The sequence below is a fragment of the Grammomys surdaster genome, unplaced genomic scaffold (genome assembly GCF_004785775.1).
Source record: "Grammomys surdaster isolate TR1022 unplaced genomic scaffold, NIH_TR_1.0 320015, whole genome shotgun sequence".
NCBI classification, from domain to species: Eukaryota; Metazoa; Chordata; class Mammalia; order Rodentia; family Muridae; genus Grammomys; species Grammomys surdaster.
The window spans coordinates 15,913-36,335 of record NW_021627163.1 but is presented as its reverse complement, the minus strand read 5'-3'; the positions used below and the strand labels follow the sequence as shown (position 1 = coordinate 36,335).

General features: G+C 55.8%; 3 protein-coding genes and 1 long non-coding RNA gene across 6 annotated transcripts; 2 read left to right on the top strand and 2 right to left on the bottom strand.

Moving 5' to 3' along the window:
• Positions 1-101: 101 nt before the first annotated feature.
• On the top strand, positions 102-1,081 carry LOC114616429. The gene is made up of 4 exons (XR_003710630.1): positions 102-246; positions 330-462; positions 536-585; positions 869-1,081. It is a non-coding gene; the product is annotated as an uncharacterized LOC114616429 (long non-coding RNA).
• On the bottom strand, positions 1,079-6,897 carry LOC114616428 (negative elongation factor E). 2 transcript variants are annotated; one of them, XM_028761893.1, is made up of 11 exons: positions 6,828-6,897; positions 6,293-6,375; positions 4,771-4,840; positions 4,524-4,669; positions 3,834-3,908; positions 3,688-3,725; positions 3,188-3,531; positions 2,956-3,100; positions 2,804-2,858; positions 2,502-2,604; positions 1,079-1,372 (listed from the first exon to the last, which is right to left on the bottom strand). In XM_028761893.1, the coding sequence occupies exons 2-11, from the start codon at positions 6,365-6,367 to the stop codon at positions 1,302-1,304; spliced, it is 1,122 nt and encodes a 373-aa protein (XP_028617726.1). In that variant the 5' UTR covers positions 6,368-6,375; positions 6,828-6,897; the 3' UTR covers positions 1,079-1,301. The 2 variants fall into 2 exon arrangements, with proteins under 2 accessions (XP_028617726.1, XP_028617725.1); XM_028761892.1 differs by lacking the exon at positions 6,828-6,897 and having other exon boundaries at positions 6,293-6,670.
• Positions 6,898-7,081: 184 nt separating this feature from the next.
• On the top strand, positions 7,082-18,210 carry LOC114616424 (helicase SKI2W). Of its 2 annotated transcripts, XM_028761888.1 has the most exons (28): positions 7,082-7,156; positions 7,244-7,347; positions 8,638-8,747; positions 8,839-8,956; positions 9,046-9,160; positions 9,249-9,323; positions 10,042-10,095; positions 10,174-10,355; positions 10,504-10,632; positions 10,849-10,994; positions 11,322-11,468; positions 11,580-11,664; positions 11,754-11,860; positions 12,166-12,312; positions 12,379-12,475; positions 12,649-12,861; positions 12,979-13,089; positions 14,402-14,632; positions 15,367-15,504; positions 15,699-15,836; positions 15,924-16,028; positions 16,219-16,369; positions 16,455-16,581; positions 16,740-16,950; positions 17,073-17,183; positions 17,263-17,481; positions 17,629-17,769; positions 17,848-18,210. In XM_028761888.1, exons 1-28 carry the CDS (start codon positions 7,135-7,137, stop codon positions 18,046-18,048), a joined length of 3,735 nt encoding a protein of 1,244 aa, XP_028617721.1. In that variant the 5' UTR covers positions 7,082-7,134; the 3' UTR covers positions 18,049-18,210. The 2 variants fall into 2 exon arrangements, with proteins under 2 accessions (XP_028617721.1, XP_028617720.1); XM_028761887.1 differs by having other exon boundaries at positions 17,629-18,210.
• Positions 18,211-18,249: 39 nt separating this feature from the next.
• Positions 18,250-20,327, bottom strand: LOC114616425 (decapping and exoribonuclease protein-like). The gene is made up of 7 exons (XM_028761890.1): positions 20,206-20,327; positions 19,668-20,029; positions 19,292-19,527; positions 18,983-19,202; positions 18,752-18,887; positions 18,532-18,626; positions 18,250-18,453 (listed from the first exon to the last, which is right to left on the bottom strand). Exons 2-7 carry the CDS (start codon positions 20,021-20,023, stop codon positions 18,303-18,305), a joined length of 1,194 nt encoding a protein of 397 aa, XP_028617723.1. The 5' UTR covers positions 20,024-20,029; positions 20,206-20,327; the 3' UTR covers positions 18,250-18,302.
• Between the last annotated feature and the right edge of the window lie 96 nt (positions 20,328-20,423).

Here is a 20,423-nt window from a genome sequence, read left to right as displayed (position 1 = left end):
GGTGAGACTCCCAAGACAAAGGGGTCACAAGAGGGAGCTGCAAGTGTTCAACTGCTCAGTTCAAGGCCTAGCACCTAAGGGCCCAAGGGACATCTGCTGGGTGAGAAGTAAGGTTTCAGCTAGCATGACCCTCTAACTTTTCCAGAGGAAGAGCTGCTCCCTGTGAAGGATGTCAAAGCTCTGTTTGTATCTGAGGAAGGGAAGAAGCTGACTCGGAAGGAGGTGTACATCAAGAATGGGGACAAGGTGAGAAGAGGATTCTGGAGAGGCTCACACAGGCCTCACTCCTTCCCAAGCTAGCTTTCTTACCACACCGTTGTCGCCCACAGAAAGCCAGTTGTGAGAGAGATGCTACCAAGGCCCAAGGCTATGAGAAGGTCAAAGCTGCCTCGGAGGTGGTCACCCCCAGGTTCCTTTGCACAGGAGGGGTGGACCCCTATGCCGACCCCAACACATGCAAAGGTGAGGTAGCTCTCTGGCTATGCTGCAAGCCCACAGGCCAAGCGTCCTTCCCTACAGCTTCTCTCTTCTACAGGAGACTCCGGGGGCCCTCTCATTGTTCACAAGAGAAGTCGCTTCATTCAAGTGAGTGGTCCCTTCTCTAGTCCACTGGGGAAACACCCGCCCGGGGTGGGGGGTGGGGGTCACAGAGAGCAAGCTTGAGGCACATGGCTGGGAAAGGCGGCAGGACAGGGCCCACCTCACCTGACAGCTATGTTCTTAGCTGGTCAGGGAGAGGCAAGGGTTTGGGTGTGTGTACCATGGAAGACAGGGAGCTGGGCTCCCAGTGCACTTCTTTAGGCCAGCGTGGAAGCTTTCTGGGATTATGAAGTGTCAAGTGACCCATGGCATGCCCTTATCTACACAGGTTGGTGTCATCAGCTGGGGAGTAGTGGATGTCTGCAAAGACCGCCTGAGGCGGCCACGGCAGATCCCCTCGTATGCCCGGGACTTCCACGTCAATCTCTTCCAGGTGCTGCCCTGGCTAAAGGACAAGCTCAAAGATGAGGATCTGGGTTTCCTATAGAGCGTCCTGCTGGGAGGGGGTGAGGACAAATTAAAGCAGCTACAATAAAAAGTCTGTTCCACATCTTTTTGGGGTAAGGGAGCAGGGGCGTGCACTGGTCAACACCAACACTGACAGCAGCTTTTGAAAGGCTTAACTCCAATCCCAAGTGCTGACAGACTAGAGGCTGACGGAGGTGAAAGCTTCTACCCCAGGATTTTACTGAGACCAGCTTGGGGGCATGTGAGGCACAAGGAATCCAGCTTCATGTCCTAGAAGCCGTCCACAAGGTTTCCTATAGATCGTCACTGTACACAATCTGGGTCCTCTTGTCCCGGTGGCAACCCTTAGGGCTGTTCTGGACAGCTAAGGAGGGAGGAAAGTGACAGTTAAGGTCTGAAGCAGAGGCCGCGTTAGACCTGAGGTCCAGAGCCCTGGCCCTGGTCTACCAGGGCTTACTCTGCCCTCTGGTGGCCATAGCCTCACTGTGGCTTAGAAAATCCAGAGTGTTAACACACTTAGATATGCTAACATCATGAAAATTAAATGATCAGAATGTCTCTGTGCCCTTGCTGGTATACTGGTCAATTCTGGTTCCTTCCTGCTGTCTGCAGGGACTTTTGCTTACTCCTTCCCCAGAAAAATCTGTTTCAGGCAGAATGGGCTGTCCACACTGAGAAACACTGTGAGGACCTCTCGGAACCCAAGTGCTCGGCTTTTCTCTCCTCACACTCTTCATCCCGCCCAAGGACTCCCTGTGGGGCTGAGAGGCAGGCCTCCTCTTTGGTCTTCTACCCTTCTCAGAGCCTCGGTCCACAGCCTAGAGCTTCTAGGGCTGCTCTCAGCTCAGACCCCTCTCAGTTCACGGTTCCTTGGCTGCAGACTCCACTTGGGCCTAGCAAGCCTGGACTGCTGGAAGAATGCTCGGCAGACAGTGGGGCCCAGCTTCCTAATGTCCTTGATTCTATAAACCAGCCTCAGGTCACTGTGATCTCCGAAATCCCCATCCCTGACGGTTCCAGGTGCACAGAACACCAGTCTCCATCTCCAGGCCTAGTCTTTACCTGAGGTCCAGGCCTACAACACCAAGTTCAGACAGTGTTCCAGCTCGGAGAGGACAGCCTGGCTCCTGCTTTCCTGTCTGTGACAGTCACTGCTGGGGGACTTTTTCTTTTTTTTAATGGCTTTTCAAGACAAGATTTCTCTGTGTAGCTCTGGTTGTCCTAAACTCTGCTCTGTAGACCAGGCTGGCCTTGAACTCAAGAGCGCCACCTGCCTCTGCCTTCTCCCAAGTGCTGGGACTGAAAGTGTGTGCCCCCACTGAAAAGGGGGAACCTCTCAGCACTGCTCTCCTCCCCCACCTGACAGATGTCCTGGCAGCTCTCCATCGCTGCCAGTGTGAAGAACCTGACCGTGGCCCTTTAGGCAACTCAAAGACGTAGAGGGAGCAGGAGGGCTGAGCTGCAGAGAGGGGGAGGAGGAGCCTCATCCTTACCAAGGGAGCCCCAGACAGATTTGCCAGTAGCAGCGTCCAGCATGGGCTGTTTTCGGGCTATGTTGACTTTGAGCTGCACAGATTCCACCTGGGTCCCATTGAGCTGTGGGACAAGAGGGGAGGGGACAGAGGATGGGCATTACACGGAGCCAGGTGCTGCCACCCTGGGAGGAGAGCAAACAGGAGTGTGAGGACGAAGGCTTTCTCAGTCAGGAGAAAAGTTTCCTCTAGAAGCAGGTATTGAAAGGAAGAGGCAGGAGGATGACAGGAGGGATGGGAGGAACGCTCTGAGAAGTCCCAACCTCAGCAACGGCCTGATCTGCAGACTCCATCTTCTCGTAGGTGACAAAGGCACAGCTGGGTGAGAGAGAAAGCAGAGTCAGGGGGCTCCGTGGACCCCGTGTCCCCACACACTGGCGAGCCAGCAGCTTCCTCCCAGGATGCTCAGCCATACTTTCTGGGTGGGTCCATGGAGAGGTCAATGATGTTTCCAAAGGGAGAGAAGGCCCCTCGGAGGAGGGCGGGCGTCATGTCCTCCCCATACACATACAGCGTGTTCCCCTTCCGAGGGGCTCTCCGTTCGGGGAATGAGTCTGACCCTGTGGGTTAGGAACCACAGTCATTACTGAGTCTACCTCACCTTCTACTTAGCAGGGCCCACCTAAACCCTGGGTAAGACCACTCACTGCGGAAAGGGCCCTCCCGGTCTCGGTCCCGCTCCCGGTCCCGCTCCCGGTCTCGGTCCCGGTCTTTGTCTCTGTCTCGCTCCCGGTCTCTGTCTTTGTCTTTGTCCCGTTCTCTGTCTCGATCCCGGTCTCTGTCTCGCTCTTTGTCCCGGTCCCTATCTCGGCTCCGGTCATGACTTCGGTCCCTGCTGCGGCTTCGGGGAGGGGAGGCTGAGGAGTGGGCACCACCGTGCTCTTCATAGCTCCAGTCAAAGCCTCGAGGAGGGCCATCACCAGCCCCGGGGGCCTCTGCTTCTTCTCCATCTTGTCCCAGTTCCCGAAGACGATCGCTAGAAGACACAAAACTGCGGGGAGGCAGACAGTAAGGACCAAAGAGGGCTCCACATTCTTCCAGACCTGTGGAGTCAACACTGCCTCTGCAGCTGGCTCCTCCCACTCTAGCCCTGAACTTTCCAGTCACTCTGGCCTCTGACCCCACACCAAACGGTGCCCTCTCTAACCTTTCATACAGAGATTTCCTCTGGGGACGTCTGGATGGCTGAGGAGAAAGAAACGATAGACAATTAAAATGATTCCCAGGTGCCAGGGTGGGTCCAGTGTGTGGGTCTCTTACTGGTCCCAACCCCAGCCCCACAGAACCCAGTACCTCCTGTAGGTCCTCATCAGCAGACATGCTCCTCTGGAACGGCTGGAAAGTGGGGACAGGGCCTTTCTCTGGGTCCTGGAAAGGGGTAGATACCCATGTTAGCGTGGACCAGGAGAACTCGTCCCTCTCTCTTCTTGGCTTCTCTTTTGCTCCTGTTACACTTCCTATGATGATGGGCTGGCCTTTCGATTGATTGGTTTTTTGAGATATGGCTTCTCTGTGTAGCCCTGGCTATCCTGAACTTGCTCTGTAGACCAGGCTGGCCTTGATGTTAGAGCTCTTGGCCTGCCTGCTCCAAGTGCTGGGATTAAAGGCGTGTGCCACCATGTTGGTTGATGTGCTGCTTTTTGAGTAAGTGGCTTGGTTTACTCAAACCTCCCTTCAATCCAAGAAGCACAAATGTGGAAAAGAGATGAGGGCATCGCCCAGGTCTCTCTGTAACAGATAGAAACCTAGTGCTCCCGTGGGCTGTGGTGGTGGCAAACACTACTTTTGAGGCTAAGGCCAGAGCATCACTTGAGTTCATGAGTACAGTCAGACCCTGTCTCAAGGAACAAGACTAAAAATAGAGAAACACCCGAAACCTTAGAACAGCAGAGCCTGCTCATATGTGAACACACATGACTTCCCCCCCCCCCCCCCCTTCCGGCTGATGCCAGGACAGCCTGGACGATCTTCCTGTGTGCTCACCTTTAACTTCCCCTCCAGGGTCCGAGAACGCTTGAAGCCTGAGTTCTTAGTCTCAGCCTTGATGGCACTGATGGCTCCTGACTTCACCAGCTGTTTGGCCTGCTCTGTTGCTGTGGCAGTATCCACCACAGGCTGCTCTGACAGTGCTGGGAAGAGAGGGAGGGGGAGGGGAGAGAGAGGCATTATGCTGGCTGTGGAGGGAGGCCCTGCGCTGCTGCCCTCTGGACTTTCTGTCTCCATCACTTACAGCGTTTGACACCGCCCTGGCTTGCTGTACCACTGCTGCTTTGCTTCTTCAGAGCCAGCAATGCCTTTTTCTGGAAAGGAGAAAGGTTGGTGAGAAGAGAAGTCTGTCAACCAAGGCACTGGTCTCTTAGATGCCTGACTCCAGGGTCAGTGCGCAGGGCATCCTGGTCCTGGTGTGGTCCGTCCTGTGTCCACATCATCATGAAGCCCACAGTATTTAACCTAACCAAGCTATGGTGTCCAAAGGCTTTCCAGTCTCATATGAAAACCAAAAACGTCTACCATATAAGCTGCCAATAAGCCCTGAATGTCATCCTTGGGGATTTTATCCACCCATCTCCCATCGTCTGCATATTAATGAGGCCACGCAGAATCAAAACACATAGTTCCCACCCTTAAGAAACTCAGAATCCAGGAAACAACAGCTAGACCAACAACCAAGAATAATCAAAGGCACAAATCGCTCATGCCTAAACACAAGCAACACCTTCAGAGGCTCAAGTGGTCACTAAACTGAGGCCTGACAGAATTTCCCAACATAGACAGAAAAGATACGTTAGACAAAGAAATCAGGGTGGTAAAAATGCAGAGGAGCTCTTGGGAAGGCATGTTCTAAGAGAAAACAGTTGTCTCTTTTGACAGATATGCTGAGCTGATATTTCAGAGTTCTGTTCTATACACGGATGTGAACCCTCTGAAGTGTTTTCAGTGGATCAAGCGAGCCCCCTCAAACAGCAAAGTAAAACCATGTTCCGAGGGGTGTGTAAGCAGGAGTAAACTAGAAATTACTCGGAGGTTTCACTAGGAAGGAGGGTGCGCAGGATGGCGTGTACCTTTAGTTCCACTTCCTGAGAGAAGTTGAGGGAGGAAGATCACAGGAGCCCAGGAGTTGAAAAACAAAACAAAACACACACCCCCTCCCCGAGAAACACCTAACTCAGCCACATACTGAGATCCAGCTGGGGGGGGGGGGCGGGGACAAAGTGTAAGAGAGAGGAAGAGAGGAAGGAAGAAACCACTGTAGGACTTGACAACTGTTTTGCTGTGTAAATAGTATAGAAGCCAGAGGTAAGGCAGAACTATTCCAGGTTACCCAAAGCCACATTATTTTCAATCCAGCCTGGGCTAAGTGTGAGACCCTGCCTGAGGCTGGGGGTCCAGCAGGGTGTCAGAGATGAGATTTTAAGGCCTATTAAGTGTAGTGTGTTCTATCTACAAGCAAAGGAAGAGAGGCAGAGCAGACAGGAAGACGGCATTAACTTGGGCATCTGGTGGCTCACAAGGCTCTGGATGGAACTGGGGATCCAAATGTAACACCCTCCAGCTCTTGGGTGGTACTAAAGCCACAGGAAAGATAATTGCACAGGGGAATGACCAGAAAAGAGGGACGGTTCAAAGCAAGACTGGACTCCACTGAGAGGTCCGCTTTGAGTATGAGGCAGGAGAACTCCCCCTCTGCCTCAGATTCACCCGAGGTGTCCTCAGAGTCTGGAAAAGCTAGGCCACCATGCTCAGCTCCATACCTTTTTCTTAAGTTTGTTGAATTTCTTCTGCAGTGCCTCTTCCTCTTCACTCAGCCCCGGAGGTATCACCAACATGTTGGCTCCTGGTTCAAGGGCAGAACCCAAGACATCATTTTCTACTGTCACCATTCAAAATTCACTCGTCGTCCAACTTGCGTCCATCCTGTATGTATGCACCCCAACCTCCAGGCCCGCCTACTCCAGCCTCTGGCCTTTTCCTAACCCCTTGTTTCTGCGAGGCTGCTTGTCCAGCCTCCTGTTCATTGTAATCAACCGGCATTCCCGCCTATGTCCAAGGTCCAGACACTAGAGCCTTGGGGTACCTCAGCCCGGAGAAGGGAAAGCACTCCCTGCGACGCCAAGGCGATGGCTCCCGACCCCCATGCCCAGTGGGGTTAGGTCAGCCAACCTCGGGGTCCGGTGGGCAGAGAAGGCGGCCGGGCCCGCGCAGCGCTATCTGGGCAACCAGAGGAGGAGGAAGAAGAACCAGGGGCCGCGCGGGGAAGGCGCGAAGGATGTGAGACGAAGCCCTCACCTGAGGGGGCGGCGCCCGGGCCCGCGGTCTCCGGCGCCGCCGCGCGGGCTGCTGCGCGCGGGCTCGCGGCGATGACGTAAAGGGGCGGGACACGCGGTAACCAAGGCGGCGGGGCGCAGCGACTTCCGCCCGGCCTTGCCCGGCTCGAGTCCGGCTTCTGAGCCGCGCTCGCCCACGCTCCCGGCGGGGAGTGGTGGAGGAGGGGGGCGTGTCGGAAGTCATCTCAACTTCCGCCCTTCCCGGGGCGGGGCCGACTCCGAAGTTACTCTGAGTTTCCGGGCTGCTCGGCAGCTGCCGCGGCTCCAGGATGATGGAGACCGAGCGACTCGGTGAGGGGGAGGGGAGGGGAGGGGCGCGGAACGGAATAGTTGTCGGGAGTGACTTTTGGCTTTGAACCTGTGTCCTTTCCTCCGTAGTTCTGCCTCCCCCAGATCCCCTGAACCTGCCCCTTCGAGCTCTGGAAGTGGGCTGCACTGGCCACTGGGAGCTGCTGAGCGTGCCAGGGCCTCCGGAGAGCACCGTGAGTGACTTTTGACTCTCACCTTTGACCTGTGAGCCTAAAAGAAATCCCGCCCTGCTCACAGGAGGATGTAGCTTGACACCTGGACACTGTCACCATGGCCCCCGGCTCATGCTGGACAGATCCCGCCCTATTGGAACTCCCGTAGGTCAGAGCGGAGAGTGCTGGAGACACCAGCTCTCAGAGCTGCCCCTTCAGCTGTACCTTTTTCCTCCTTGGAGGTCCCTTCTGTCTACATACCTCAGAGCACTTGGCCTTTTTTTTTTTTTTTTTTTTAGAAGCTGGACGTGGCTCACACCCTTAATCCCAGCACTTAGGAGGCAGAGGCAGGCAGATCTCTTGAATTGGAGGCCAGTTTGATCGACATACCAAGTTCCAGGCCAGCTAGGGCTACGTAGTGACACCTCATCTCCAAAAACACAAAGAGAAGAAGCAGAAGATTTAAGACCGGCAGGGAGACTTAGCCCAGAGATTCTCAACCTGTGATATACCACCCATTTGGGGGTGGAATGACCCTTTCACAGGGGTCACATATCAGATATCCTGCACACCAGACATTTATATTAAGAGTCATAACAGTAATAAAATTACAGTTAATAATTAGTGACGATGAAATTATCTTACGGTTGGGGTCACCACAACACAAAGAACTGGTGCGTTAAACGGTGACAGCATTAGGAAGGTTGAGAACCACTGGCTTAGCCGATTAAAGTGCTTGCCCATGAAACACACGTAAAGGTAGAGAGAGGACCAACTCCACAGTACTGTCTTCTGACTGCCACGTGTGCATGTGTGTCTCCATAGCCACATATTACACACATACCTATGCGTACTAACACACACTGCTACAAAAATAAGAACTCTAAAATGCAAATTCTCAGCTGAGCATATATATATATATATACATACATACATACATATATCACGTTGGAACCTGGGTTTCATGAGATCCTATTTCAAAATAAGAATGCTGTGTCTGGCCTCTGTGTGTCTGAAATCCATAATTTACCTTGCTATCCTGGGGACATCTACCATCGGATCTAAGCACAAATCCTTTACTAACTTAAGGCTTTTTTAAAAATTTATTTACTTATTTTATATATGAGTAAGTGGTAGCTATCTTCAGACACACCAGAAGAGGGCATTAGATCCCATGACAGATAGTTGTGAGCCACCATGTGGTTACTGGGAATTGAACTCAGGACCTCTGGAAGACCAGTCAGTGCTCTTAACCACTGAGCCATCTCTCCAGCCCCCAACTTAATGCTTCCTATCTCGCCCTTGTCCCAGCTTCCCCATGGCCTCCCTCCGTGTGCCCCAGATCTGTGCCAGGAAGCAGAGCAGTTGTTTCTGTCGTCTCCGGCCTGGCTTCCTCTACATGGTGTAGAACACTCAGCTCGGTGAGAAGTCTGCAGCTCCCAGACTGGGGAGATGGACCAATGGGAGGAAGCAGGGATAGGCTGACTCCACAATTCCTTTCCATCTCTCCAGAAAATGGCAGAGGAAGACAGATCCCTGGTCGCTCCTGGCTGCTCTGGGGACTCCAGTCCCATCTGACCTTCAGGCCCAGCGACACCCAACCACAGGCCATATACTAGGCTATAAGGAGGTAAGAGGTCAGAGACTGCAAGAAAAGGAATCGGGAGAAAGGGTCACAGGCAGGCTTGGTCTCACTGGTTGTCCAACCTCTTGCCTCAGGTCCTGCTGGAGAACACAAACCTGTCGGCCACAACCTCCTTGTCCCTTCACCGGCCTCCAGGGCCAGCCTCGCAGTCACTATGGGGCAATCCCACGCAGTACCCTTTTTGGCCAGGTAAGTCATCTTTGATGGTGGCATAAGGGAGAACCCTTGTGTCTAAGGAATGGGTCCCTGCTCACACCAAGGTCTCATATCTCCCCAGGTGGGATGGACGAGCCCAGCATAACCGATCTGAGTACTCGGGAGGAAGCCGAGGAGGAGATAGACTTTGAGAAAGGTGAAGTGCCCCCACAAGTTGCTGCTAGGTTTCCTGTGTCTGAGGAGAGGCCAGCAGGTTGCTGCTAGGCTTTGTGTGTTTGAGGAGGCTTCCTGTACTTTTACAAATCAGGGGAAGGGTCCTTCTTAATCCCAAGGAAAAAAGGTGTCCTCCCTAGTAGCTCTTTGAAAAAAAAAAATGGCCACACTGGACTGGAGAGATGGCTCAGAGGTTAAGAGCACTGGCTGCTCTTCCAGAGGTCCTGAGTTCAATTCCCAGAAACCACATGGTGGCTCACAACCATCTGTAATGGGGATTTGATGCCCTCTTCTGGTGTGTCTGAAGAGAGTGAAAGGGTACTCCTATACATGAAATAAATAAATAAATAAATAAATAAATAAATAAATAAATCTTTAAAAAAAAAAAAAAAAGGAGCCGGGCAGTGGTGGCGCACGCCTTTAATCCCAGCACTTGGGAGGCAGAGGCAGGTGGATTTCTGAGTTCAAGGCCAGCCTGGTCTACAGAGTGAGTTCCAGGACAGCCAGGACTACACAGAGAAACCTTGTCTCGAAAAAAACAAACAAAACAAAAACAAAACAAAAAAAAGGCCACAGCTGCCGTGGACACAAGCAGAGTACCGTGAATGTCTGTGTCATGTGATGCACAGTTTCCAAGACAGCTGGGCAGCGGTGGCTGCGGCTGCAGTGGCCGATGCCGTCTCTCTGTTCTCATCCTTCAGATCTTCTCACTGTCCCACCTGGCTTCAAGAAAGGAGTGGATTTTGCCCCCAAAGGTGAGCTGGAGAAGGGTTTGTAGGGGTGCTCTGCTCCTGCAGATGTGGGAAGGTGACAGGGTGGCTGTTGTTCCTCAGATCACCCAGCTCCCGTGCCAGGCTTGCTCAGCCTCAGCCGTCTGCTGGAGCCTCTAGATCTAAGCGGAGGTGACGAGGATGAGGGAGAGGCAGCAGGAGGCCCCAAAGGGGACGCTGCCTCAGCCTCCCCCTCCAGTACTCCCCTGGTCCGAGCAAGCAGCTTGGAGGATCTAGTGTTGAAGGTTGGTAGTTACCGGTGGTGGGGACAAGTAAGAAGGGGCTCTGAGGTCCCGGTTGGGTTTGAGAGTGACAGGGAGACACCTCTGGGGCGTGAGTGGCAGGCAAGAGCTCTCTGGCTCTACCTGTATCCCCCCTACCTGACTTCTCCAGGAAGCTTCCACAGTTGTGCCCACCCTGGAGCCTCCCAAACCTCCACCTCAGGAACAGTGGGCGGTACCTGTGGACGTCACCTCGCCCGTGGGTGATTTTTACCGTCTCATCCCTCAGCCAGCCTTCCAGGTACTGTGCTCAGGCCTCACTGCACCTCTGGGTGGACCTGGCCATGCCCCTTAGCTCAGCCCAGCCTTGTCCTCTCTCTTCGCTAGAGGCCACATACCTTCCGGGCCCGTCTTGTGTCTCAGTCCCAGCCCTACACTGGCCTCTTCCTCTTTGCTCTGCATGCCTACATGGAGGCAGAGAGGCTCTCCCTGCAGCGCTGTCATCTCTCTCACACAGTGGGCGTTTGAGCCAGATGTGTTTCAGAAGCAGGCCATCCTGCACTTGGAGCAGCACGACTCTGTGTTTGTCGCAGCTCACACATCTGCTGGGAAGACAGTGGTGGCTGAATACGCCATTGCCCTGGCCCAGAAACACATGACCCGGTACACATGCCTCCCCAGCCTGCCCGCCTTCCTCCTGCATCCTTCCTGGACTTCGCCTCTCATCCCCCCACCCCCTGCCTTACCCTGTAGATGTGAGGTTCAGGAGAAAGGCTGAGATGGGGGTTCAGAGAGACATGAAAAGTTCTGGCAGAGAAGAGGGGCAGAGAGAGACCTGGGCTAATTTAGGAAAGGGTGGTGTCATGAAGGAGGATTGGAGGGTCTTTAGCGTACAGGTCATGAGCCTTGGGAGGACTCCAAGTGGAAGACGGGGTGCCCCACCCGTGAGTCTGTGAGGAAAGACTGCCTGACTTCACACCCCATCCCCAGTACCATCTACACTTCTCCTATCAAAGCCCTGAGCAACCAGAAGTTTCGGGACTTCCGAAACACATTCGGGGACGTGGGGCTGCTCACGGGCGACGTGCAGCTGCATCCAGAGGCCTCTTGCCTCATCATGACCACGGAGATCCTTCGGTGAGAGAGGGGTCTGCCTCCCGGGGGTGCTTTGGGTAGGGAGTGAGCCTCCCTGCGGAAGCAGGATGGAGACAGAGCTGCCGGGGGTCAGTCTGAGCTTCCTCTCCTCAGCTCCATGCTGTACAGTGGCTCAGACGTCATCCGAGACCTGGAGTGGGTCATCTTTGACGAAGTCCACTATATCAACGACGCTGAGGTGAGCGCTGGTGAACGCGGGGTCTTCCATGGGCCTTGCCTTACTGTCTTAGACTCTGCCCCCACTGACCCGCCCCCCCATGTGTGCAGCGTGGCGTGGTCTGGGAGGAGGTACTCATCATGCTTCCGGAGCACGTCTCCATCATCCTTCTGAGTGCCACCGTCCCCAACGCCCTGGAGTTTGCTGACTGGATTGGGTGAGACCTGTATCCTGGGTGCTTGAGTGCCGAGGACTGTGGTGTTCCTCTCTTGGGTTGAGGAACTCAGTGAGGAGAGGGATCAGGGTATGGAGCCAGGAAACAGCCTCGCCTAGATGGCTGCCGGGTCCCCTTGGGGCCCAGAACATTTTTTGCAGGCTGAGATGGGATGGTGGGAGCCGTCCTTGTGGGCAAGGACAGGCACACTGATGGTCCTGAGTGAGGGAGGGGCAGGGCAGAGGCCGGCTTGGACCAGTGTGAGCAGAAGTGGAGGTGAAGCAGAGGCTGCCCTCTCCTCCCTCCAGACGGCTGAAGCGGCGGCAGATCTATGTCATCAGCACGGTTGCCCGTCCGGTCCCCCTGGAGCACTATCTCTTCACAGGAAACAGCCCCAAGACACAGGGCGAGCTCTTCCTGCTGCTGGACTCCCGAGGGGCCTTCCACACCAAGGGGTAAGTTCAGGGCTGGGAGTAGTGGCTGGGTCTGTGCGGGTCTCACGCCGCCCACCCTGTGCTCAGGTACTACGCTGCGGTGGAGGCCAAGAAAGAGAGGACGAGCAGGCATGCGCAGACCTTCGGGGCCAAGCAGCCCACGCACCAGGGCGGGCCTGCACAGGTAAGCCCGGGAGCACCCAGTCTGCCGAAGCCCGCATCCCATCCCCCTCGTTCAGCCCTGGTCCCTGCGGGGAGGGAGTGGACTTGAGGTCCGTGTCCTGCTCCAGGTAAACCTGACTTGAACATGGCTTGACCACGTCCACGTAAGTTCTGTCCCCTCCCTTCCTCCCTCAGGACCGTGGGGTGTACCTGTCCTTGCTGGCTTCCCTCCGGACCCGGGCTCAGTTGCCAGTGGTGGTGTTCACCTTCTCCCGAGGCCGCTGTGATGAGCAGGCTTCGGGCCTCACCTCTCTGGACCTCACAACAAGCTCAGAGAAGAGCGAGATCCACCTCTTCCTGCAGCGCTGCCTCGCTCGGCTCCGAGGCTCTGACCGGCAGCTACCCCAGGTCTGTGTCTGTAGACACAGGTAGGGCTGTGGTGATCTGAGGCCTGCCCCTCCTGTTGAGGGGGTTCCTTCTACATCTTCTCTGACCACTGCCCTCTTCTCCCTCCTCGTCCTGCAGGTCCTGCACATGTCAGAGCTTCTTCGTCGAGGCCTGGGTGTGCACCACAGCGGCATCCTGCCTATCCTTAAGGAGATTGTGGAGATGCTTTTTAGCCGGGGCCTGGTCAAGGTGAGCAGAATGGGCAAGAGGTCCCGAGTAGAAGGGTCAGGATTTAGGCAGGACAGTGCAGTGGTTAAGAACCTGGGTTCTGGATCCAGGTAACCTGGGTTCAAATCTCAGCTCCATAACCCTGCTGGACTCTAGGTTTCTCACCTTAATCTTAAACAGGGACATATATAATACAACATAACTCTGGGCTTGAGAAGAGAAAGCTCCACAGCTGGCGAGCATAGAAGAGTCACTAAGAGTTAGAGAGATGCAAACTGAAATGTTGTCAGTAAATGGCTGTACAGTGGTCAGGATGGCTGCATTTAACCGCATCTGTGACCAGATGTGAGCTGTTGCCAGTTCGCCATTGTTTGGCATCCGAGTACTGTTGTTGTCTTTCTGCCTTGGCACTGTTTAAGCAAATTAAGTATAGTACACAAAGAAATTCTACCTTTCTGAGGGAACAACAGATGCATTTGCCTTGTTCTCTACGGTGCTGTTTATGATAACGGGTTTCAGACTTCAAGCCTCTGCTCCTGGGATGAAAGGCTGGCTGAGAAGCAGGGTGCCCTTCACTGGGACGTTGGCTAGGTAAATGTAGGGGTGTCCCTTACAGAGACACAGCACCTGCCTCTCTCAGAATCAGTGATTGGGAACAGAAGGACAGAAATGATAAGGGCTGCACTGCCGGTCTTCCTGGAGGGTCAGCGCGGTCCTGCAGACACATCTGAGACCAGGCTCCAAAGTGGCGTGTACTGACAATTTTGGAATTTTGGTTTCTTTAAAAAAACACAGAAATATAAGGATATGTTAGTGTTTTAATTCCAGATGTGGGATACGGGACTGCTTCAGATTGTCCACAGCAGCTGACTATGATTTGCCTCGTGCTCTACCGGGGCGTGGTTTTGCCAGCTGCAGATAGTTCCTGCGACTGTGTGACGTTTGGAATTCTAGGGACTTTTCAGAGGGTAGTTAAATGCTAGAGCCCTGAGAGAGGTGGTGGACTGTTGGTTGTAGTTTGTTAAGTAGTCGTGCATAAAGCAGCAGCATGAAGAAATTAGATATTCTGACAGTGAAGATCAAACTTGCCCCTAGGAGCTCAGTGCCTCTAATTATCACGAAGTAGTGTGATGATAATGTCGCCCCCTTTACAGCCAACCCCTGGCTTATTCAGGGATCTCTTCCCTTTCCCCTCTATCCTTTCTTCTTTCTCATCTAGTTTTAAGGGGTTGAAAGGGTGGAAGAAAGAAGGACCCACAGCCGCAGTCGTGTGAGCACTGCCAGCGCTGGGCCTCAGAAGCCGTCTGCTCATCCAGCTTTCCCTCTGTCCCAGGTCTTGTTTGCCACTGAGACTTTTGCCATGGGGGTAAACATGCCAGCGAGGACAGTGGTGTTTGACTCCATGCGCAAACATGATGGCTCTACCTTCCGGGACCTGCTGCCTGGGGAGTACGTGCAGATGGCAGGCCGGGCAGGCCGGAGGGGCCTGGACCCTACGGGCACCGTCATCCTTCTCTGTAAGGGCCGAGTGCCTGAGATGGCGGATTTACACCGCATGATGATGGTGAGAGGGCGTGGTGTGGGACTGGCCGAGCCGCCCGGCCACAGCTCCAAGTCCTTCAGCCCAGCTGTCTGTCTCTCCCTTCTGAGGCTTTCATTTCGCCCGGGAGAAGTCAGGTGAAAAGTGAGCAAGTCCAGTGGGCGGCGGTGGCGCACGCCGTTAGTCTCAGCACTTGGGAGGCAGAGGCGGGCAGATCTATGAGTTCGAGGCCAGCCTGGTCTACAGGGCGAGTTCCAGGACAGCCAGGGCTACACAGAGAAACCCTGTCTCAAAAAACAAAAACAAAAAATTGAGCAAGTCCAAGTCCAGCTCCTCTTTTTTATTGCCACTGTGGGTACGGTGCCTGATGAGGACCTTAAGAGTCCATGTATTTCATCTTGTTCCCTTAGTCATTGAGGAGGTGAGCAGGGTATTATTGGCTGAGGCCCCATGGCTGCAGAGCTGGGACCAGAGGACAGGTTGGGGAGCACAGAGGACAGGCTGGGGAGCACAGAGGACAGGCTGGGGAGCACAGAGGACAGGCTGGGGAGCACAGAGGACAGGCTGGGGAACACAGAGGACAGGCTGAGGAGCATAGAGGACAGGCTGGGGAGCACGGAGGACAGGCTGGGGAGTACGGAGGACAGGCTGGGGAGCACGGAGGACAGGCTGAGGAGCACAGAGGACAGGCTGGGGAGCACAGGACAGGCTGGGAGCACAGGTCTCTCACTTGGTCTGACCTTCTGGTGTGTCTCCAGGGGAAGCCATCCCAGCTTCAGTCCCAGTTCCGCCTCACATACACCATGATCCTCAACCTGCTGCGGGTGGACGCCCTCAGAGTGGAAGACATGATGAAGAGGAGCTTCTCAGAGTTCCCATCCCGCAAGGACAGCAAGGTGAGGCTAGGGTGGGCAGCACGGCGAGCTGGTGAGACGGGCAGGCTGGGACAGCGAGCTGGTGAGATGGGCGGGCTGGGGACAGGCTGGGACAGTGAGCTGGTGACACGAGGTAGGCATGCAGAGGCTGGTGGGGGGGTGGCGGATGTAGAGGCCAGGGTGGCAGACTTGTCAAAACTTCTGCTTCTCCTCAGGCCCATGAGCAGGCTCTGGCTGACCTCACCAAGAGGCTGGGGGCTTTGGAGGAGCCTGATGTGACCGGCCAGTTGGCTGACCTGCCTGACTATTACAGCTGGGCAGAGGAGCTGACAGAGACCCGGAGCATGATCCAGGTGAGTGAGTGGGGATGTGGCTACGGAAGAGGGGACAGCGGGTCACACTGGTGCGCCTAAACTTAGTCCGAGTGTCGTGTTCTGCAGCGCCGCATCATGGAGTCTGTGAACGGGCTGAAGTCTCTGTCGGTGGGAAGGGTGGTGGTTGTCAAGAATGAGGAGCATCACAATGCGCTGGGCGTGATCCTGCAGGTGAGGACGCGAGGGAGGCCTGGCACGCCTCTCCATCGGCTCAGGCATGGTAGGACTCTAGTGTGCTCGTTTTACTTTGCCCCTGTGCCTGGCCCCCAAGCTGCTCTAGTTGCTTGGCATGGCTACCCCTCCACAGCCCAAGGGCTCTGTGTGGTCTCAAAGCCTGTCCTGGACTTCCTGCCTCCTGTAGGTCTCCTCAAACTCTACCAGCAGGGTATTTACAACATTGGTCTTGTGTGATAAGCCTGTTGTATCTGAGAGCGCAAGGGACAAGGGGCCAGCCACTCCAGATGTGCCCCACCCAGATGACCTTGTGGGCTTCAAGCTGTTCCTGCCGGAAGGTGAGGAGAGAGCCGGCAGTGCCTGGCTTCTTGTGTGAACAAGACGTCCGAGCCGTGGCGAAGCCTGACCTGAGTCGCTTTCCAGGGCCCTGTGAGCACACGGTGGCCAAGCTCCAGCCAGGAGACGTGGCTGCTATCTCCACCAAAGTGCTCCGGGTGAACGGGGAGAAGATCTCTGAGGACTTCAGCAGGAGGCAGCAACCGAAGTTCAGGTCAGAGACTTAAGGGAGACTTTTCCCAGGGAAGGGAATGTACCCTGAGTTTGTAAAAAGGGACCATGAAATGGGGTGTTGGAGGGGCTTCCTCAGCCTGAGGTGAGGCTCCTGTGGTAAAGCTGCTGGCTCAGATCACAAAATCTGTTCTCCTTCAGGAAGGACCCTCCGCTCTCGGCTGTGACCACTGCTGTTCAGGAGCTGCTGCGTCTGGCTCAGGCCTATCCAGCCGGACCCCCAACCCTTGACCCCATCAATGACCTGCAACTCAAGGATGTAGGGGTAGTAGAAGGCGGGCTGCGGGCCCGGAAGCTGGAGGAGCTGATCCGCGGGGCTCAGTGTGTGCACAGCCCCCGGTTTCCTGCCCAGGTAGCTCCTAAGCAGAGGCAGCTCCTCCTCCTCAACCCTGTCACTCTTGCTGAGGGTGGGGGCTAGTGGTCACTCCGGCTAAGGGTGAGGGGGCTAACGGTCCCTACTGTGTCTTTTCTTAGTACGTGAAGCTTCGGGAGCGAATGCAGATTCAGAAGGAAATGGAGAGGCTGCGCTTCCTCCTGTCCGACCAGTCACTGCTGCTACTCCCCGAGTACCACCAGCGTGTAGAGGTAAAGGGCAGGATGGGGGTATGAGGTGAGGAACACTCAGGGGGACAGCAGGCTCCCCAACCCTCCCCCTTTCTCGAAGGTGCTCCGGACCCTGGGCTATGTGGACGAGGCTGGCACCGTGAAGCTGGCAGGCCGAGTGGCCTGCGCCATGAGCAGCCATGAGCTGCTCCTCACAGAACTCATGTTTGACAATGCACTGAGCGCTTTGCGACCGGAGGAGATCGCAGCTCTACTCTCGGGCCTGGTGTGCCAGAGCCCCGGGGACCCTGGGGACCAGCTCCCAAGCACCCTCAAACAGGTAGGGGCCATTGCCCTTCTCTTGGATTGTGCACTACCGCTCCCTACCCCTCCATTCTCTTCTCAGTCCCGTGGTAAGTGCCTCCCAGTGTGCATGGCCTCCCTGGTCCTGAAGCTGGAGGTCTTGCCCTTCCTTCCTCCTCTGCAGGGAGTAGAACGTGTCAAAGCTGTGGCCAAGCGGATTGGTGAGGTTCAGGTGGCCTGTGGCCTGAACCAGACAGTGGAAGAGTTTGTGGGAGAGCTGAATTTCGGGCTGGTCGAGGTTGTCTATGAGTGGGCTCGTGGCATGGTGAGTGCTGGGTTTGCAGGTGGCTGGGGGAGGTCACCAGACCTGACACATTTAGTCTCCACTCTGCTCTTCCTGCAGCCCTTCTCTGAGCTGGCAGGGCTCTCGGGGACCCCTGAAGGCTTGGTCGTCCGCTGCATCCAGCGACTGGCTGAGATGTGTCGCTCGCTTCGAGGAGCGGCCCGTTTGGTAGGAGAGCCTGTGTTGGGTGCCAAGATGGAGACGGCAGCCACCTTGCTAAGGCGGGACATCGTCTTCGCAGCCAGCCTCTACACCCAGTAAAGGATGTGTGGATAAGAGTGTGACAGTGAGTGAAAAGGAAGAGAAATCTCTCTGAGATCAAGGCCAGCCTGCTCTACAGTGCCAGGACAGCCAGGATGACATAAAGAAACCACAAACAGAAAACAAAAATAAAGAGCAAACCAGAGTGCTTGGTGTATGGTAGCTTGGAGCAGAGGTGACTCCATTCAGATGATCAACAGACCCGCTTAGAAACACGCCTTTATTATCTGCACGGAGCCCAGACTCCTGTGTCCTCAGTCCTTGGGGGAGGGAGTTTTTGAGAGTGATGGGAGGTCTTGGGTCATAGCTTCCACATACCATGAGGGCAGGAAGGCATAGGGTGCGTCCCGATGGACAGACACAGTGACAGGACCACCAGGTTCCCAGGAGAAGAGGTGGACAAGCCTGAGGGAAGATGGAGGTGTGGGGTGAAGCCCGAGACTGTGCTGGGATCCAGAGCGGTGCACAAACACAAAGGCTTACCTGGGATCCTCCTGGACTACTATGCTCTGGGCAAAGCTAAGGAAGGCAGCACAGAAGTTCATGCACACAGAGGGGTTCCAGCCTTCTCGGTCATTCTGGAGGGGGCACAGGAGGCAGAAGACGGGAGTGGGAGGAGGAGAAGGCAGTTGGCAAAGGGGCACTGGATCTGAGGACTTGGCACAGGGCGTGGGGAAACGGCCACTCTGACACCCTGCCTTACCCTGACGTTTTCAAACATCTCCATGGTAGGAAAGGTCTTTAAGGAACAGACGAAACCTTCTGGGTTCCGGAAGCCAGCAACAACATGTGGGACCCCTGGGAGGAACGACTGAGCCCACCATTTCAGCAGCTTGTGTCTGACAGGAGAGGCAAAAGGGTCACCAGGACCCCCTCCCTCCCCCTCCCGGCAGCATCTACCCCCCAGACTCCTCCTGTCCACCCCGGCCGGAACCTGTAGAAGCTCCTCCACTGGCCAGGGCTGTGCATCTCCTTGGACGTCTTGAGCTCCACGTAGCAGGAGGGAGGCTGTGTGCAAGGGGCCTGGGGGTTTAGGCAGTCTACCTCTCCGGAGAACAGGAGAGGGTAGTTCCCCAGGCGGCTGGGTAGCACAGAGCAGAAGGCCACATTGGTGTTCACTTCCCCAGAGGGGTCTGGGGAGCCTCCAGGTTTGTCTGCACAAGAAGAGAAGCCAGCAGCAGGGGAAAGGGCTCTCGACCTCTGCGGAAGGGGAGAGGGGCCGCACGGCAGCGACGACTCTCACCTGCGCACATGTACTGCTCAAATTTGTAGCCCATGTACATGAGCTCCCGGAGGAGGGGTGGCCTTGCAAGCCTCTGGGCCCGAGCAGCCGGGGTCTCCACCTCACTTAGGTACAGGGTCCCTTGGAACCGAGAGGCTGCCAGCTGCCAGCCCTCCTGCCGCTCATACGGTGTGGTCAGCAATTTTGTCAGGTGCCCTCGCCATGTCACTGTAGCCCCCGCCAGCCAGCCTGGACCCCTGAGAGGGAAGAACTCGGGGTTTACGGACTGACTGGAGCTCTGTTGACTCCAAGTCCCCACTAAAGACCATTTGGCTTCCCCAACTTCAGAAGAGAAAAACAGGTCACCAGATCAGCTTCTGCGCCGCGCCTCGCTCACCCCTCCAGCTGGTTTCGGTGTTCTAGGACCCAGCGTAGCAAATGGTCCAACCTCTCCTGGACCTCCTCGTCCCGGGGCTGGTATCGCTCAGGGTATCCGTCTCTGAGGTCAAAGTCCGGGCCCGGGCCGTTGATGGGGGGTGGGCTGTAGTAGCGGAGGGCTCGGGCATCTCCGTGGTACTGGCGCTGTGCGTCCAGGGAGAAGTAGCCCAGCTCGGAAGGGCGCCGGTAGAAAGGGAAGGGTCCCGAGTACAGAGAGGGCTCCGTGCGCAGTGAGGGCAGTGACCGGGGCAGCTTGTTCCAGGGTTTGGCCACCTCTGCCTTCTCCGCTTTCCTCTTGGTCCCTCTGGGCTCCATGAGGCCCTGAGAGGAAAGCGTTTCCGTCTTCGGGTGGACAAGGACCGAGCGAGCCTCCAGGTTCGGGCTCTGCGTGTAGCGACTCCCCCTCCCCGGTCAGGAGCCGCGCGCCTCGTCCCACCCACGGACACCCGGACGCGGCGACGGTAAGGAGTCTGGGGCCGAAGCAAAGACTGGGTTACCTCAAAGCTCCAAACCCTGACCTCCACCTCCTCGAGGCTACGGCGTCAGCGCGGCACGTCAGAAGCCGGAGAAGGACGCGAACACCCGAGCGGGGACCCAGGCGGCCGCTCGCGCCGCCGCGCGCCCCAGTGAGCGCCCCGGACGGGAGCCAATCAGCAGCGGCGCGGGCGACGGAAGGGAGGCTGCTTCGTCATCAAACTGAGACGACCTGTCAGAG

Coding starts and splice junctions, on each gene's coding strand:
- LOC114616428 (XM_028761892.1), bottom strand. CDS start 6,421: ATGGTGACAGTAGAAAATGATGTCTTGGGTTCTGCCCTTGAACCAGGA. Junction 2,605..2,803: donor CAGATCAGGCCGTTGCTGAG/GTTGGGACTTCT, acceptor CTTGTCCCACAG/CTCAATGGGACCCAGGTGGA. Junction 1,373..2,501: donor ATCTGTCTGGGGCTCCCTTG/GTAAGGATGAGG, acceptor CTCCCTCCTTAG/CTGTCCAGAACAGCCCTAAG.
- LOC114616424 (XM_028761887.1), top strand. CDS start 7,135: ATGATGGAGACCGAGCGACTCG. Junction 11,861..12,165: donor GAGTTTGCTGACTGGATTGG/GTGAGACCTGTA, acceptor TCCTCCCTCCAG/ACGGCTGAAGCGGCGGCAGA. Junction 16,029..16,218: donor CGCTGGGCGTGATCCTGCAG/GTGAGGACGCGA, acceptor TGCCTCCTGTAG/GTCTCCTCAAACTCTACCAG.
- LOC114616425 (XM_028761890.1), bottom strand. CDS start 20,023: ATGGAGCCCAGAGGGACCAAGAGGAAAGCGGAGAAGGCAGAGGTGGCC. Junction 19,528..19,667: donor CACCGAAACCAGCTGGAGGG/GTGAGCGAGGCG, acceptor CTTCCCTCTCAG/GGGTCCAGGCTGGCTGGCGG. Junction 18,454..18,531: donor GTAGTCCAGGAGGATCCCAG/GTAAGCCTTTGT, acceptor ATCTTCCCTCAG/GCTTGTCCACCTCTTCTCCT.